Here is an 18223-nt window from a genome sequence, read left to right on the forward strand (position 1 = left end):
AGGTGCTGACGCTGCATCTCTAATCTTTGCCACTTTCCAGTAATTAAGCTGAAATATCCCTTGTTCGAATGCTTACGTCTCATATGTCACATTTGGTGCCAGCCTGTGTTGTAGCGATCGGGGGATGGATCCCCGGTATTGACATCTCGTCGACACACACGCTCGACCAATCACAGTTCAGTCTAAGCTGTCAATCATGACCTTTCACCCCATTTTTACAGGCATCAAATAACTAGTTAAAAAAAAAAAAACACTTGAACAAACAAAACTTGAACTAAAATGACTGAAGCCATCTTTGAGAAAACTATTTGTTGTGTACTTAGACTATTTAGTTTGGTCCATGTCCCATCCACTAACATAGAGGAGGCAGGGTGTATGACCTTTACTGCAGCCAGCCACAAGGTGGTGATTGAGACATTTTGGCTTCAGTTTTGTGAAGCTTTATGTGCAGGAGCATATAACATTAGAGGAATCAAGCAAAGTCTGCACACATTGAGGTAATACAGGAGTTGAATACACCTTACGGTGATACTTGGACACGTCATCAGTGAAGAACCCAGGGTCATAGGGTGTTTCGGGTCTTTAATCTTCATACACCCTCTCCTGGGCGACCCATAATACATTTATTAATAGATCACAAATTCAATTCAAATTTGTCTTTTTGGATTCCCAGAAAACAAAGAATCATTAAAGAAGTGAGGTAATGAGGTTCTTTGACTTGTACCACATGTGAAATTTAAAATCACAAACAATTAAAAGCTCTTATTTAATCGATGTCATCTCTTCTCAGTGGCAAATTAATTAATATTAACAACTCTGAAATTCACCTGTGGACTTTCATTGATGTGACATCCATTAGACTAAATAGCGGCCAGTAGCCTTGTTTGAATTATGTAATGCTTAATCAGAGCAGACCTGAGCAGCTCTCCAGGCAATTACCAAAGTACACAGTCGAATGATTCCCTCATTAATAACATTAATTACAGTAGTGTAGCAAATGCTCTCCGTAGCAACATTACTATTACTGAGTTGGACATTAGCTCAATGGAAAAAGCTTCGGCATCACCGATTGTGTAATCACACTAAGTGCAGTTTTTGCTTCTTTCCTGGGTCGTTGTTTTGAAGTCATATGGACGTGATGTCGCAGGAATGTTTGAGATACAGATGACAGAAGAAAAGACAAGAAGAAAAAAATCAACACAGGCGTTTGTCTCTGATTGGACTTCCTGTGGAGAGCACAGTGAAGTCCAGGGAAAATCATTGAAATCTTCTACATGGTGATTATTAGACACACTGGGGTTTACCACGATGAACACACACTCTTACACACACACACACACACACACACACACACACACACACACACACACACATTTTATCTCTTGAAAAGGCACAGACAACCCCACATCAGCTGCATAAAATCTGCTTTGCAATAAAAGCTATCATCATTTGCCTTTGTCCCTCTGCCTGTGGCCTGTTCAAACAGCAGTGTGTGTGTGTGTGTGTGAGTGAGTGTGTGTAAACCAGATGTTACTCATGTTGTGGAGACCTAAATCTCTTTACACAGTCACATTATGACTTGTCTTCCTTGTGTGAACAAAAAGAAAATATCCATCACAAATCATGAAAATTAGACTTGTAGTTGAACTAGTGTGCGTGTGTGTGTGTGTGTGTGTGTGTGTGTGTGTGTGTGTGTGTGTGTGTGTGTGTGTGTGTGTGTGTGTTGACACAGGATTGTACTGTATGAGTGTGCTTGTTAGTAACCTGGCTCAGACGAGGATTGTGTCATGTGCAATTTACCAGATTGTGGGTGATTGTGCATGTGCTGCCTCTATGTCTATATTGTGTGTGTGTGTGTGTGTGTGTGTATGTGAGTAAGTGGGTGAGAGAGAGAGAGAGAGAGAGAGAGAGAGAGAGAGAGAGAGAGAGAGAGAGAGAGAGAAGAGAGAGAGAGAGAGAGAGAGAGAGAGAGGACAATAACGCCTCTCCCTCTGACTTCTCAGAAAAACACTGTGTGCTGTGGAGAGTGTCGGGGACATTTTTCAAGGTACAGTGAGTTTAATAAGCACTTGAGGACACAATGTATTTATAGAAAGTAAGACAGTTTTTTAAGGGCAGATACAAATTATATCTGATATTTGTATGTATAGATTACATACAAATTACAGTATAACACCTGGGTTATGGGTATTTGGTATTTTATGGGTATACTCATCTGAAATCTCTTTTAAATTAAAAGGATTTGCCAGCAATCACATTAGGTTCTTACTTGGCGGGGAAGCAGTTTACATACTCAAAAAGGAACACAACCTCTAATTACGAGTGAGGATTTTAACACATAACTGGCACCCAACTGTCTGTGGAGCCCACTGACACACTGACGAACCTTCCTACCACACTCAGAACAGTAGAGTAGTGTTAGGCCACAACCTGACAAACACTTTTGTGTCTTATCTTCTCTCTCTCCACCCCTCACTTCGCTGTCTCACTCCTCTACTTGTCTCTGGCCTCATCTTCTCTTCTGGAGGAACTCCTCATTAAAACATTCATCAGCTCTCTGACTGTAGCCATGATGACTAATATGGAAATTAGATGTGGAGCAGATAAATCCATGTGTGATCAGCCAAGAGACTCAGGAATATTACTTGCATTAGTATCTGGGCATGAGGATTTAGAACTCTCCTCTATTATCTGGTTTTAATGCCGGCTGTTACAGGGAAATGAGTCAAAGACACTTTTGAAATCCTGATAAGTGCAGGAGGAGCATGACAGCGAGGTTGATTTACATCCAATACAAGACGTGTTCAGTGAAAACGATGTGTCATGGTTCATTAGAAACAATAAAACTTTTCAAATCAGAAAAGTAAAAGAAAGTTGTGAAAGGACTGTTAGAGGCCAAATAAACTCTGTATCACGTCACGTTTATCTTTTATAGCCTCCTCTGACTGAATTACTCAATGCTGGTAATACTTCATGTTCGTAAAGTTTCAAACACACATTTTCACTTTGGTATTGCTATTTTCATTTGAGTCTGATTATACTATAAATGTGCATAGGCACTGTATATACATTTAGCCAGGTGCCACACCTGTGTCATTTGATTCAAGTGAACTGAACCTCAAAGGGCAACATGAAAGGTTCGGAACCTGCAGACGTCACCAAACAGCAGTAGAAAAGTTGCATAATGAAGTCTGACCCGAGTGCAGACACTGAACCTCCACCCGCTGCAGCTGAGCTCAAACATCGCTCTGCTCAAGAACATAAAGCATTCAAAGTGACATCTGGCATTTTGCTGCTCAGACAGACCTATTCTTTTTTTTCTTTTTTTTTGAGTCATAGCAAAACCTGAGGCCGTGAGACAGTTTCATGAAAAGCAAAACAGCAAACAGTCACCATCTGACTGTGCAGGAGTATAGAGTCAAACAGAGGGACAGTTTTAACTGAGCAATAATATCAAAGACCACATGAAAACAAATATTCAAACTTGTCCGTAACGTGTCCACAACAATCGGTCTTGAAATCCAACAGCAGCGTTGCACAAGGGGCTTGTTTACACTGGTTTTATCTGGGGATGAGAGGATGAGTGTGTGTAGGCGTGACGTGGACTGTGCTGGTGATAATAGTGTGTGTGGGAGGGAGGGCACACAAATAACTGTTTGCTGAGCTGTCCAGAGTTTTCCCACCACAACTAAGAGAACCTGCCGAAGAAACAAAGGGATACTGATTGTATTCTGTTTTTTTTTTTTACTCGCAACAAATCCTGTAAATAGACAAATATCAATAATTACAGTTTTTCTGCTAAGACGTATTTCCCCGAAACGTCCGCTCCATTTCAGTTAACACAAACACAAAGAATCAAGCTACACTCACAAAAAACCTTTGACTTATCTTGCAAAATCAAACAATTGATCCAAAACTATTTTATCTTTTCCCAAAATCAAACCCTGTTATTAGATAACACACAAAAACAAACCCTGCCCTCGTATGTAAACATGAAAACCTGCAGTGAAAATGATGCTTACTATGATTTAATAGTAAGCCACATGAATCATTGATTCTGCCTCAGCATCATATCTCTGCCACCGGTCAGATCTCAGCCAATCGTCTCCTTTGCTCAGGAATGAGGAAAGAATCCTTAGGTCTGCTGAATAGAACCAGTCAGACTAGATCCAACAGATCCTTTATCATCACATGTTGCATCCATTAAGATTTTCCTGGGTTTGGGGCTTTTGGTCACTTTCCACCACCATGCTGAGATAAACTCTTCTTTAGGGTTTAGAAGAAAGGGAGAGAATGGTGGAAGGCAAACATAAAGGCTGGTTATCGATAAACTATTCACACATTCTCTCACCACAGTGAAAGACAACAGGACGGATCAGGATGATCTGTCTGATCATGACCTCTCTGCTCATGTCGGAGCCAATCATCCTGTAGAGCCTCAGAAAGATTGATGACATTTAGTGTTGATGGTCCTCAAGCAAGATGACTGGACACGTGCATGTTGAGCGGTGGTGTGTCATCAATGACAACAGGTTGTTAGTCGTGTTTAACCTTTGGGGACTGTGCGTGCTTTGTTTAGAGAATGAGGTTTTAGTGTGTTGGCAATTCAGAAAAACTTCAACTTTATTCAACAGCACTTTAAACACAACATTGTTGATCCAAAGTGCTTTACAAAAAAATAAACTGTGATATTCATAACAACAAGAAAAGCAATCATAAAACCACACAGCACAACAATTTAGGCACATTGAAAGGCAAAAGAATAAAAATGTGTTTTCAGATTACTCTAGGGGAGAATAGGATGATGAGAGGGAGAGTGTTCCAGGGTAATGGATTCTAACAAGTATCATCTGACTTAATTATTCCTCTGTGGCATCGACATTAACTCCAGAAATCATTAAGATACATCAGTGGGTGATTCAATTAATTTCAGTTAATTCTACACCATCCTGTGACAGCATTGTTAAACTCTGTATTAATCCACAGCTAATAAATATGATTAATTAGTGATTTAGTTTTCTTTTTTTAACCTAGGTATTTATCTGTGATTGTTTTTAAAGATTTTCACTTGAAACCAAGAGGCCTGGTGCTGAGAATCACAGACAGCCTGTGGGAAAGTTGGAAATTATCAGGAGGGGGACTGACGCAGTGTTGTGTTTGATTTTTTTGGAATTTGTTGATTTGCTGACAAAAGGAAACCAGCCTAACTTTTATCGTGACAAATATACTGAGGCCAGAATCAGTTGATAGGGAAAACCAGGGATATAACACTACTGCGTTATTACATTTTGCAACTTCAACTTAAAACTGTACATGTTTTAAACTATAGGTAGAAAAGGTTAAACCTCAGAGTCAGGATATGAACATCTGAAGAACTGAGGTCAAACTTTTGTTTGAGTCTCAGAGAAGAAAACGGTTCTTAGGCTTTAATATTGACAGGAGACAAAGTCTGTGTTTTACAAGGTTCACAATTTTTCACCTGTTATTGCATGTTATAGTTTGAACAGGGGATGGATGCAACGTAGAATTTCAGTCCATAAAATGGGAACATGGGTAATGAAGAGACAGGTTTAAAAGATTCTGTCTTGTCTCGTCTTTTGAAAGCGATGAGAGTCAATATCAGGAATGCTCTTTGATATTCTTCTACTGTCAGAATAGAGAGGAAGGCTGAAAGACTTACAACAGCCTTGTCCTCAGACCGTCCTCTGGTGCCACACTGATCACAGCATGGGTGAAAAAACCCTCCTCCTCTAGATCTGTCTCAAGCATCAAACTTCCTGATGAGAAAACATTTGTTGGACTAGTTTGAACCACCAAGTTTCATAAAAAAAGGACAACTCTAAATTTAAAGCTGATAGTCATTTAATGACTGATCCAAATGAGATTTTCTAAATAATATAAAGTGTGTAGTTTAAATGCGCTGCAGATAATGAACACAAAACTGACTGTAAAGTGTTTAATTTATATGCATGATCCAATAACTGGTGAAACAACATTCACAAACATCTTTGGCATCTTTGAGTTCTTATCTGTGAATGGCTACTTGTGGGTGTCACAATACATTCTTCAGGTCCTGTGTAAATCCCTCAGCAACACAACAGCTCACATTCCATCTAACTGTCTGACATGTATAAGTACATTATGTGGCTCATACACTATTATCTATATGTCAGTAAAAGGCGGTCTTGATTGGCACCCAGTGTCATAAATACACTTTATAAAATACAGTAACAACAAATGAGTTTAGCTGAGGAAAGGACAAAATATGCTAATTTAGTTAAGTCAGTTTCCCGTAATACATTCCTGTTACTTGCAACACAGTGCAGATGTCGTACACGGGGGTTGAGGATATCATTGGGTGATGAACGGGCAAGTCTCATGTTGATTAATTATTCAGTGTTGTTACATGATAAATAGAGAAATACTCAACAGCCTTCTTCAGCTTTTTCTGTTCCCATAAACTGAGTAATAACAATAAAGTATAACCAGGTTTCAGCTTGCAATGAGATTTGAAAAATAGTTGTTATTTCAAAAGTTTAAAAAAGAGATAGTGAGATGTTTAAACATGTTCCGCTGCACTGACAGAGAAATCCATACAGAAGGAGACACAGATCATTATTTAGTGTTTAAACATCAACACCGTCCCTGCTGAGGAAGCTGTGGCCTGAAGATGAGTTTGAGGTCCAGATGAAAAAAGAGACAATTAAATGATGCCACCTGCAGGCAGAACTGAGGTATGTCATCCATGCACTTTTTTTTTATCTTTTTCATATGTCTGAACTCTTTATATACAGTCTATGGTCTGAATGTTGTTGCTCTAGAAAGAGCAGTGGGTCCCTTCAAGAAGCTGTCTGATAGTCCTCTTCATTGTAGAAAAACATATAGTAGAATAGAGCACTGATAACAAGCAGAGCGACCGACAGTAGCATGTTCTTCCGGTTCTCTCCTCGTAGTGTCTCCAGCTCCTTGTCTAGAAAAGAAAAAACAAGATTGGGTGTGTGGTACTGGCAGGCTTCCTCTTTGTATGGCAGAACATTTATAGGGGCACAGTGTGAGTCACCATGTACAACTGAAAACACTGTAAAAATCTTCTTATATATAGACACAACTGTTTGTAAAATTAAATAACTCTTTTTCTTTTGTAAAATGTGAAAGAATTAGCAAAAAATCCTTGTAACTATTTCCCAGAGTTCACATATTATAAATGCTCATGTTGGCTGTTAAAAGCCCCAAAACATTCACACTAACACGGGGGACCGACAAATTCTGCAGATATTCAAGTTTGATCAGTTGAAACCAACCAACATCTTTTTTAAACAATTATCGAAAGCTGTCAGTGTTTTTGCCGATTCACAGTTTTCAGTACAAACACTACTGTGAAAAGTATTTTGTACACGTTTGTGTCAATATGAACACTTGTTATTAAAGATTACTTTGTGTCTTGGGTATAATCCTGCATGAGTACTGAACAGATGTTTATCAAAGGAAACAGTCTGGTTTGAGTATAAAGGGGGAAATTGTGCTATGAACAAAGCATTTAGTCTCACCTAGTTTCTGCACCCTCTCATTCATGATCGCCATTTCATCTTCCAGGTCCTGCCTGTAGAGAAGAACAGATGAGACGGAGACAGACGGCTCAATCAGGAGGCTTTCACTCTTTGAAAGAGCCACAAGTGAGAAAGTTTTGTCAGTTTGCATGACTTTCTCCAGCACACGTGTCGTCAAATTGATGAAGATGTTTTCTGTGTCTGCAGCGTGTTGAGCTCTCTGCCTGTGTACTAAAGCACGTCTGCTATTGTTTTGTCACTGACTTGACAAATACAATAAACACCATCCTTGAGCACCTTGTGACAACCTCCACCTTCCACCTTCCTCCTCCTCCTCACCTCTCCCTGTCAGAGAGCTGCTCCTTCCTGCTCCTGAACTCCGCCCTCTCCAGGTTGTCGTGGCAACGCGACCGCCTCTCCTCCAATCGATCGATCTGCGATAACAGATGAAATTCATCGATTGAATATATCGATTGAATAAACACAATAATCACGATAATGAAAGAGCAGCGGGTGATGGAGCGACATTTCCCCACGCTGGACGCGAGACACAGAACTTAACAAGGGTTGGCTAAAGAGCTGCTAGCTAGCTAAATGTAAATAAACCACTTCCGACGTCTCACCTCGGAGGCGACGCTGGTTTTCTCTCGTCTTTTGTCTTTAAGTTTAGTCATCGTGTGTCCGGAGCAGGAGCAGGTGCAGGAGCAGGAGCAGGAGCAGATGCAGGAGCAGGTGCAGGAGCAGGAGCAGGAGCCACCTCTGCTGAGCGAGCTGAGGTAAACTGTGACAACGCGGAAGTGCTGCGTCTTCTTCTCCTCGGAATGTTTACCGCTTCAGTGAGGGCTCGGCCGCCCCCTGCCGGTCACCAGTCGCCCACTGGTGCTGCTGCAGCCGCGTCCTCCTGCTCTAAAGTTATAAAATAAATACCGTCGCGCAGTTTCGCACGATTACGTGAATTCTTGCGTCCTCAAGACCCAAACAGTGTTTGTGTCCTGCAGCAGCAGCTCCGATGGAACCACTCAGTGAGTCCTGGGTGATTTGAGGCTGTGGTTTGGCTGCAGTGCTGCTGGAGGCCTCCATTAGGCTCTAATCGGATTATTTGACTTGAGAGGACACGACATGTTCAGATGAGAAGGAAAGAGGTGAGGAGGAAGATCTTTCTCTACCTCCTCAACCTCCTCTCTGGCTTTCTTTTTTATTGCAGGCAAGTCAAAATGCCTCTCTTCATCAACCGGGACCAGATATTTGCACACCAGGTTCATCTGCTGGAGCACAAACTGAGGGTAAGTGACTAATGTCAAGTCTGTTGGAGCTTCATCCAGTAACTGAGCACACACTCAAGAGTTGTAATGTATTTTAACTTTGATGGATTTGTGTTTTCAGAGTAAAGAAGAGCGAATACTGGAGCTGGAGACAGAGAATGCTATTCTTCATCTGAGACTCGCAGACGTAAGAAGATTTATTCTCCCTCATCACCCACAGCACAGGCTTAAAAGTCTGTTCTACTCTGCATTAGCTGTGTCTATCATCATTATTTCTGTCTTTCTGAATGGCTCAAGGTTTTTATGAATGACTCACATTCCTTGTTAACTGCATTTCATATATGTAGAGTGTATTTAATATAATTTAACAATGACTTGCTGGACCCAGGGCTTGAGGACAGTTTTCACTCAGATATTTTAGTGTCCTTGTCTCATGCAAACTAAGTTGCTGAAAACATGCAAATAAAATAAAAGTATTTTGAAGCTTTGAAGAAGCAATTTCCAAGATATCTGCAGTGTTTGTTTTGTGTTCTGACAAAACAGAATTCTGTCATGACATAACATAATTATAATTGCCTGCTATCTTGTGTGTCTATAAGAGAAACCATCTATTTGTATTCTTCTATGATCCCAACCACTCAACAGTTGATGAACAAACCAAGGCTTTTAAAAACTGTCAAAATTCAAGAAGTTAAGAAAGAATGAAAAGTGAAATGATCCAACCCAACTGCATCACAAACTATGCTTTGCTTAAATGAGCACATGTTGATGTTATATCATTTTCAGTGTCTGGGGAAACTGCGTCACGACCATGAAGAGGAGACCAAAGCGCTGAACCATCATCAGCACCAGAGGGAGGTGCAGAATGAAACCAGGGCCGGCCTCACCAAACTCCTGTCAGGAGTCCAGGTACAGAAACACTGAGCAGCTAATGTGGAAACAGAAACAGGCGCACACACACACCAAAGAGTAGAGTCACACACCATCTACACACTAATTCTCTGTGTGTGTGTGGCAGGAAGTGAAGCAGGACCTGAGTGAGGTGTTTGCAGTGTACGTGAGTTTTGCCACCGAGCTGGAGGAGCAGAGCAAGCAGCTGCTGGAGAAAGTGGAGCAAGTCGGCTCCTCCCAGAAAGGTCACCGTGGAGACGAGGTGCAGGGTAAGTATCTGAGTGGGTGGAGCCATGAACGTCTTTGGTATCATGCGGAAGTTTGGTTTCAGAGGGAATGTTTTTGGATTTGGAGTCGGAAAATCCAGGTTGGAGCCTGTGTGCAGTGAGTTGAGTTGAGCAGGCGGCCATTAGAGTCAGCGCCCACAAAATAAGATGGCTTACTAAAGTCAAAACAAATAGAAGTCAGTTTAATCCTTACAATGAATTTGTATAGAGACTTTGAAGGTAAGGACACAATATCTGAGTTTGTTTTATTCCCTCAGGAAAGAAACTATCACATTTTGTTGTGGATCCACAATCATTCTTTTTTACTTTCTTTGACATTTCGAGATTGGGGCATCGTTTTTTAAATTAGTCATTTTTGATTTCAGATGATAATTCATGGATCACGATGGAAAAAAAATGCCGGTGTAAAATGTGATGCAGATTCAAATAAAAAATAAATCCCCATCTTGTGAATGTTAATGTGGTTTCATAACAGACTGTTGGATCTTGGCAGAGGTATGCGCCCTACTGATTTCCATTCTAGTTTGAATTTATGAACATTTTTCAATCCCTTCCTCTTGGTCGCACATTTTCTACCTGTTACTGCAGTACCTACAAAATCTCCCTTTGTGTCTCCCTGCTGAAGTGTGTGCTGGTAATCCCCCCCCCCCTCCTCGAGCCAGCAGCATCCAGCAAAGTCAGCTGGTTGCAACGGCTCTGTCGATAGGTGGAAACTGATCTTGTCAGACGCTTTGGCACAAATAAGCTGTCCAGTGCATAACACTCCAAGCCGCTCCGAACAAAGTGGCTTCTCTTGACCTTTTTACTGTTGATGTCTGGTGAAGGAGGAATTTAGAGATTTACCCTCAGTAATCACAACACACTGACACTGTTATATTCTGTGCTGCTACAAACCCTCACTTTTGGGGCCATTCCACCCGGTGGGACCCCTGGAAGCTCACCCTTATTTGGCACTTTAAGCTAAAATCGATTCTAAATTGGATCCACATGCACCATTCCAAAATGTTTGACACATCATTCAATTTTTGTTTGAATTGGCCATTTTTTATTATTTTTTTGATACATGGACGAGTAAATTTTAAGTGGTAGAATAATTCTGTCAAACCCAGATGAAGAGACACATCCTGGAATAGTTTTTAATCACATGATTGCAAAACTATGATCTAGCAACAGCGATCATTTATATAAATTCATTGAGAACATACTAAAAAAAGAAAGAATCAACAGAATGATTCACACAGTCAGTTAATGTTCTGGGGAATAAGATGCGTGGAGAGAAGATATCTAAGCTGTTTATCTGCTGTTATGTCACTTGTGTGTGTGTTTGTGACAGATCTTCATTCATTCAACTGTTTTCCACATTAACAAAGACACCAGATACACACCTGAGCCATGTCTAATGCATCGGAGAAGCCAGTGGAGGCTTTTCAGTGTTGTTGGTCTTCTTGTTTGTCTAAAAATAAACTCTCTACCTTCCCTGCTCAGACCTGCAGGCCCGTGTTGCAGCTCTGGAGCGCTCTCTGGAGGAGGAGAAGGAGAGGTGCAGGGCAGAGAGGCAGAGGAGGAAAGAACTTCACAACACAGTGGTGGTGAGGACAGATGATTTGTCGCCTCACTGGCCAGAAGTAAAGTGTTGTATGTACAAGAAGAACTGCAGCAAAGTAACTTTTTCATCTCTGTTATGCTAAAGGAGCTGAGAGGTAACATCCGAGTTCACTGCAGAGTGCGACCTGTTCTATCCTTTGACCACGTCCAGACCTCTGGACCAGGGTGGGTCCGCACACAATACATAAAATACAGAATGATAAATGACGGCAGTTGTTTGAAATGAGAAAGTAGTCCAATGTTAATACTGTACATCTTTTCCCTTTTAGTCCTGCTTCATCTGAGGAAGTGGTCTGCGCGATCAGTGATGTGAGTTTCAGACTCTAAGATTTGATTCGGTTGCTTTTAACTCAACTCTGTGTTCTTACTTTGTTGTTTTCCCTTATTTTCATGTTTTCAGGACACGGTGATGGTGAATTGCTTGAAGACAGGGATGCCAGTGCAAAACAAGATGTTTGAGTTTGAGAGGTAAAATAATGACCAATGATCTATCAATCACTTTATCTCATTCAAACAATGTATCAAAGTGCTTTAAAGAATAAAATCAATAAAAACAATACCCTTACCCATCGAAGCACAAAGCAAAACAATATCAACCAGGAAAGAAGAAATACTTTTGTAAAATCCAAATTTGAAATAGAAGCACGAAAGACAGATAAATGGAGATAAAATTATAAAGATAAAATTACGTCTTAAGGTAAATCAATGAAATTCAATTCAAAGCCTCAAAGTAAAAAGGAAGTTCTTGAGTTAGCTTTTAAAAACATCCACGTTCTTTACAGTGCTCATTACTGTGAGATGTTTTTTTAATGATGTGATATTTAGGGGTCACTGTGGTAACGTTGTTTCCTCCAGGGTGCACGGACCAGAGGATTCCCAGGACACGGTGTTTGATGAAGTCAAGCCCCTGATTACATCCCTGCTGGACGGGTCAGTGTCAAACAATACAAATAACATGTCGTCCTAGTAATTTAAACACGACCCTGTGTGAACTGAGGGTTTCCAGATGAAGAACAAAGTGAATGAAATACATGTCAAACGACATAATATGATTTAATGGCTTCAGCAGTAATTGAATGCTGCCTCTGTCTCTGCCCTGCAGCTATAATGTTTGTATCATGGCATATGGACAGACAGGAAGTGGGAAGACTCACACCATGATGGGATCGAACTCCCCAGAAGTGTCTTCAAAGACGCAGCAGGAGGCACAGCAGGGTATCATCCCCAAGGCTGCTGCTGAGCTGTTTCAGTGAGAGACTCTTAATTCAGTTATTGTTAAATCTACAGTGAAATGACTAAATCCAAGAGGAATGTTTACTTTTTAGTGTCTGTTTTTTCTAATTTGCACAGAGAGTTGAGTAGACTGTACTCGTTTGACCTGTCTGATGTTTATCTGTGTATCTCTTCCCTCGTGTGACCCAGGTTGATCTCGGAGAAGCCTGCAGAGAGCCACACCGTGGAGGTGTCAGTGATGGAAGTGTACAACAACGACGTGTTTGACCTGCTGGCTAAAGATGAGCACGGGAACGCCTCCGGCCAGCGCAGGGACGTCATCACCACCTCCTCTGGTACCAGCCAGGTTCCCTCCCTGACATACGAGTGAGTAGATTTGTCGCGTCAGGTCCCATGCTGCTTCACACCGTCATTTTTTATTATTTTGATTTGGAGACGCAGAGCAGCCAATTCTACATATTGTATATTTAGGGTCAGTGACTGCCTTCTGCCCAAATGCCAGGTGATGGTGTGTGTGTTTCATTTTGTCTGCATGGTTCACAGACCTGTGTGCAGCGCCTCTGAGGTGATGCAGATCATCAACAGCATTCTGAAACTCAGGGCTCACTGTCCCACCCTGGTTCACACCGAATCTTCACGTTCTCACCTTATTGTTACCCTCACCATTTCCTCCAAGAGCCCCAATGCACTGGCCCTGGGTGAGACACACACACACACATTTTAGCATATAAGTGACTGATGGTCACATATTCCTATTGTAACTTTTATCTTTCCCATTCAGCCCGCAGGCTGCAGAGCGCCAAGAAGGACATGCAACGCTGTGCTCAGAAGGAGTGGTGGAGCCCACGCTGTCGCCGTGCCAACCTTTCCGCCCGCTACCCATCTGAAGAGCTCCTGGCAAGCCCCGCCTCCTCTCCCTGCCCCTCACCTTCCCTTTCACCTTGTCCCTCCCCCAGACCCAGTATCTCACAGACTCCGTTCAGGACCAAGCTGCAGCTGGTGGACCTGGCAGGGAGTGAGTGTGTGGGTGAGTGTGTCGGGCCTCAGTGCTCGGGGATGATCGTTGACGGGACCCTGGTCCTTGAGGCAAGAAGCCTTTAGATAAACTGCTGCACGTGTCTGCTCTGAATTCTCTCAGGAGGAAAGAAACTCTTACACAGTAAAGCGTTCTCCGTTTAAAGCCAGCTGGACTGAGGTGTTTATTGTTTCGTATAAGGCCTTAAAAAATCCAATAGGCAGTGTTGGCAAAAAAGAGATTGATGACAGGACATGTGAGTGTTTAGATGTGAACAGTTTTTCGTCTACTGTGATTTCAATATGTTTTTAGTGCAGATTTTAAACACGAAAAACACATTTCTGTGTCTGAACCATGAATAATTCACATATTCACAGCACAAACAAATCTATATCTTTGCAGATATATATATATTTATATGTGTTTGTGTGTGTGTTTGTGTTTGTGTCAGGTATGTCTGGAGTGACGGGCGCCGCTCTGTGGGAGGTGTCCTGTATAAACCGCAGCCTCTCCGCTCTGTCTGACGTCCTGGGAGCTCTGGCCGAACAGAGACCACACATCCCTTACAGGAACAGCAAACTGACCCATCTACTTCAGGATGCCATAGGTCTCGCACACATACACATACACACACACACACACACACAAACTTTCCTTCTTCTGCTATAGGCTCCGTGCGTCTTATGTCTTTTCCCACCCCACAGTGTTGTCCCATCCAGCCAAGAGATTCCACACATCAGTATTTTATTTATATCTACCATTTATAATGATTTCCTGTCTCTCTCCATCTCGTCCATCAGGTGGCGATGCCAAGCTGTTGGTGATGCTGTGCGTCTCTCCCACGCAGCGCTTCATCACAGAGTCACTGCAGTCCCTGGGGTTGGGAACGCGTGCACGTCAGGTCCAGAAGGAGCTGCCTCGACGGAAGAGCAACACCCTCAAAGTTAAGTGACGACACCAGGAAATGTTTCATCCTGCCAAGGCAACGTAAATCCTGCCACATCATATCAACAGTGCAGACTGGAGGGTCTAAAGAGGCAAACCTGAAAAAATGAGTTACACTGATTTGAGGATTTACTGCATAACTACATGTGGGGAAGAAATCAAAGTGCACAGCCTTAAACAATACGACTGAACGCAGTTATTAGAACTCTTTATTCATCACTGGGATACACGGTGCTGCGTACTCGTTGGTATTAAAATCCTACACTGTACAACAATAAAAACATTAGTTTAATATACTTTCCCTTACTTCCTCTTACATATTTGAATAAGTTGGTTGATAGTTTAAATAGGAAATATGTTGTATAATAAATATAAATATGTAGGTTTTGCCAGCATCGATGTACTTCTGTTTTTAAATAGATCTGGGTAGGGCCACCTATGTTTTTAATAGACTTCCTCAAACAGAGGCCTCAGCACCAATAGATTCATTCAAATAGATCTTGGTGTTAAATCTATTTCATGCAGAATAGGCTTCATGAAACTGCTGAAACTTTATAACCCATACGCTGAACCTGGTTTAGTCCAGTTGTCTGCTGGTTAGTGGTAAATGACAGTACAATTATACACAGTTAGGACTTTAATAACTTAATTGACCTTTGTTTTTAACACTATGTCATCCATGTTGTTAAATCCATTTTTATCTACACCAGTATTACGATGCTGCTCATGCCAATAGTGAATAGTGCTATATTGTAAAGCTTTTTGAGTCTTATTTATTATTTATGCTGTAAATAATTTAAATACACGCTGCTCATGCTATGCCTTCTATTTTTTAGTATTTTGATGCATCTGTGTTTATATAATATTCTCATGTATGGTCTGTAATCATAACCCTTTTTGTAAAACAACACAAATCCTTCAAACACATTGAAAAGTCTCAGTAGAAAATAGAATAATAGAATAATTTGTACTTTATAATAAACACCTGATGCGCAGATGTTTTCCTTTTTGTATCCATCTGTTTTATAAATGCAGCTCTTGAAACTAATGAAAAATGGCTTTGAATACATGGTTCCAAGGCTTTTTATACAATGTGCCTCTTGCTTTGGGAATTGTTGCTGTGTAGATTACAACAAAGAGGAGCACAAACAGTTTGTGTTACATCATTGCTTTTGTTTAACAGTTAGATTATTAAGAAGAAAAGTTCTGTGTGAGCACAATTCAAGTTCACATCTGTAAAACTGATCGTCCATGTGGCAGCACCTATCAGATTGATGATTATTTAAGATAAGTTATTTTGGGTCTGTTGTTAGGGAGAATTTCCTCCAAGGTGAAACCACTGGACACGTCCCAGCATGAATAGAACAACACACTGTATCTGGTAATTAAATTTTCTTCATCATCTCCCCTGAGACAAACACACACACTCACTTTTAATAGGCGTCCTCGAATCAGCATACTGTAAACTGCAATGAGAGCTCTGTTCAGTGGATTCCAGTTCTATTTCAACTTCTATATGTGTCTGAAACACACGTGCCACCTGACAAGTGTTTTTGAAACTGCAGATTTATGATACAGTGAGGATTTGATTAGAACAAGGATGACAGTGATAAACAACTGCTGGAGCATCTTCTGTTTCGAGAGATGAAGAGTGTGAAGACGAGAAAAAGGGAGAGAGGTGGTAGAAAATGAGACGAGAGAGAAACAGAAAACAAAGGAGGATGAAGTGTGACAGCACATGTAACTGAACTTGCAATAATCATTCTTCATCCGACAAATAGATAATGTCCAACAGGAGGATCCAGATGTGGATTATTCCAAAATCCAGCAGATTAAATGGATGATCAGTCTTAGCTGTTGATTGTTGATGATCAGTTTATTAATTACCGGGACTTTCTTTAGGCAATAATTCATCTGTTAAGATTATAACAGTTTAAGGAAATGTAGATAAATGTGTCTCTGATGAAATACATCGAACTGCTTGTAATACATATAAATCATCTTCCTGTTCAAGAGCGAAACCCACGTCATTTCAAATGATTTATTTCTGGTTTCATTCGTCTAATAACAAAACCTTTTTTCTTTTTGTATTCAACATTTTTGTAGTTAGTTTTCTGCGCAAATTTTACAGACTTTGCCTTTCCAGAAATTTCTAGAACATTTAGACAAGGGGGGGGGGCTGGCAAAGCATCATGGAGGTAGGACATGACACAAGCACTGGGCTCCACAATTTCACCAAGAGCTCTTAAAACTTGAGTTCTGTTCCAGTTGACATCAAGGTTTACACCCTCTTCCTGTATGCCACCATTTTTTCATCATCAGATATTTGCTTTTTTGTATATGTGTCTGTCGGGTTAGAAACATTACCACACCCACTCGCTCGCTGGGCTCACACTGACATTTACTAGCAGGTCAAATCTCCTACAATCAAGTCAAACTTATTTGGATGAACTTAGCTCCACAACAAACTTAAAACATGTGTAGAGCTGAAACATAACATTAGATTTTTATTAATTCAAGCAAACTGTCACAGTCAACAGTTACATAAGTTACATGTTTTACAGTATTGATCTAATCTTTTTCTTTTTTTTTAAACCAGGGTCCCATAGCCCCCCCACCCCCCAAACATAGAAACAGCAAATCCATACAAGCGCAGGCAAGTAAGTAGTAACAGCACAATACATTCATCAACTCAACGATACGTTTTGTACGAACAATAAGGCAAGTAGAAGAAAGAACGAACAAACGAACGGAAAAAGATGGCAGACATTTGCTTTGAAATGAGCCACAACAAGGCATGACCTGTCCTCCTCCTTTAGGCCTGAAGAGGGAGCGATCGTGCCTAATTTCTTCTTCTGAACAACAGTTGCTGCTGCGGGACTGAACGAGGTAAGGCTTCTCGATAGTGGGCGGGTCCACAGTAAAGGGGGGATCTGAGGAAAAAGCTGCCTTTGGTGGTATCGAGTGGTTTGTGGGTACCTTCTCAGGATTTTTCCTCTGCACACTGAATATTCACCTGGAACAATAAGAGAGGCAGGAACTCTGATGTACAACTACAGCATCTCATCACTTCCAGTGTCCGTATGTGTGGCGAATAACGCAAGAGAAGGATTTGAGGCTCCTTTCTTACAAACTGATGGCTCAGTGTTTTTTATAGACATTGCTATCTGTCAACATGAGCAAACATGGCTCCTCAGAACCTGGACAGACAAAAAAAAAGCTCAATCTCTTGGCATTTATTTCCCTGGGGTGATGTTTCGATGTAAGTGGATGGATATGCACACGTTGCCGAAGACATATATTTACTTCCCCAAACAATCCTCCCATGACCTTTGACATACCAGCACAATCTTTTGCTTGTTCTTTGTGGTGAAACCAGTCCTGATAACAAGAGAAAACAAAAGACAACCCGGCTTGTGTTCACACTGAGCGACCACT

General features: G+C 41.2%; 2 protein-coding genes across 3 annotated transcripts; one reads left to right on the forward strand and one right to left on the reverse strand.

Moving 5' to 3' along the window:
• Nucleotides 1-5942: 5942 nt before the first annotated feature.
• On the reverse strand, nt 5943-8371 carry ccdc167 (coiled-coil domain containing 167). Of its 2 annotated transcripts, XM_069514756.1 has the most exons (5): nt 8282-8342; nt 8171-8251; nt 7887-7981; nt 7548-7600; nt 5943-6970 (listed from the first exon to the last, which is right to left on the reverse strand). In XM_069514756.1, exons 2-5 carry the CDS (start codon nt 8219-8221, stop codon nt 6840-6842), a joined length of 330 nt encoding a protein of 109 aa, XP_069370857.1. In that variant the 5' UTR covers nt 8222-8251; nt 8282-8342; the 3' UTR covers nt 5943-6839. The 2 variants fall into 2 exon arrangements, with proteins under 2 accessions (XP_069370857.1, XP_019953324.1); XM_020097765.2 differs by having other exon boundaries at nt 8171-8371.
• A 119-nt stretch (nt 8372-8490) lies between these two features.
• On the forward strand, nt 8491-15782 carry kif25 (kinesin family member 25). The gene is made up of 15 exons (XM_020097762.2): nt 8491-8830; nt 8931-8996; nt 9596-9718; nt 9828-9969; nt 11473-11576; nt 11678-11757; nt 11862-11901; nt 11993-12060; nt 12448-12522; nt 12695-12841; nt 13015-13191; nt 13369-13523; nt 13607-13852; nt 14292-14447; nt 14641-15782. The coding sequence occupies exons 1-15, from the start codon at nt 8675-8677 to the stop codon at nt 14790-14792; spliced, it is 1887 nt and encodes a 628-aa protein (XP_019953321.2). The 5' UTR covers nt 8491-8674; the 3' UTR covers nt 14793-15782.
• The last annotated feature ends 2441 nt before the right edge of the window (nt 15783-18223 follow it).

The sequence above is a fragment of the Paralichthys olivaceus genome, chromosome 19 (genome assembly GCF_024713975.1).
Source record: "Paralichthys olivaceus isolate ysfri-2021 chromosome 19, ASM2471397v2, whole genome shotgun sequence".
Lineage (NCBI taxonomy): Eukaryota > Metazoa > Chordata > Actinopteri > Pleuronectiformes > Paralichthyidae > Paralichthys > Paralichthys olivaceus.

What these genes read in the sequence shown, in the direction of transcription:
- ccdc167 (XM_020097765.2), bottom strand. Translation starts at nt 8,221, where the DNA reads ATGACTAAACTTAAAGACAAAAGACGAGAGAAAACCAGCGTCGCCTCC. An exon ending in AAACCAGCGTCGCCTCCGAG is followed by an intron (nt 7,982 to 8,170) that starts GTGAGACGTCGG and finishes CTGTTATCGCAG; the next exon opens with ATCGATCGATTGGAGGAGAG. An exon ending in CAGCTCTCTGACAGGGAGAG is followed by an intron (nt 7,601 to 7,886) that starts GTGAGGAGGAGG and finishes TCTTCTCTACAG; the next exon opens with GCAGGACCTGGAAGATGAAA.
- kif25 (XM_020097762.2), top strand. Translation starts at nt 8,675, where the DNA reads ATGAGAAGGAAAGAGGTGAGGAGGAAGATCTTTCTCTACCTCCTCAAC. An exon ending in AACTTCACAACACAGTGGTG is followed by an intron (nt 11,577 to 11,677) that starts GTGAGGACAGAT and finishes GTTATGCTAAAG; the next exon opens with GAGCTGAGAGGTAACATCCG. An exon ending in AAGATGTTTGAGTTTGAGAG is followed by an intron (nt 12,061 to 12,447) that starts GTAAAATAATGA and finishes TGTTTCCTCCAG; the next exon opens with GGTGCACGGACCAGAGGATT.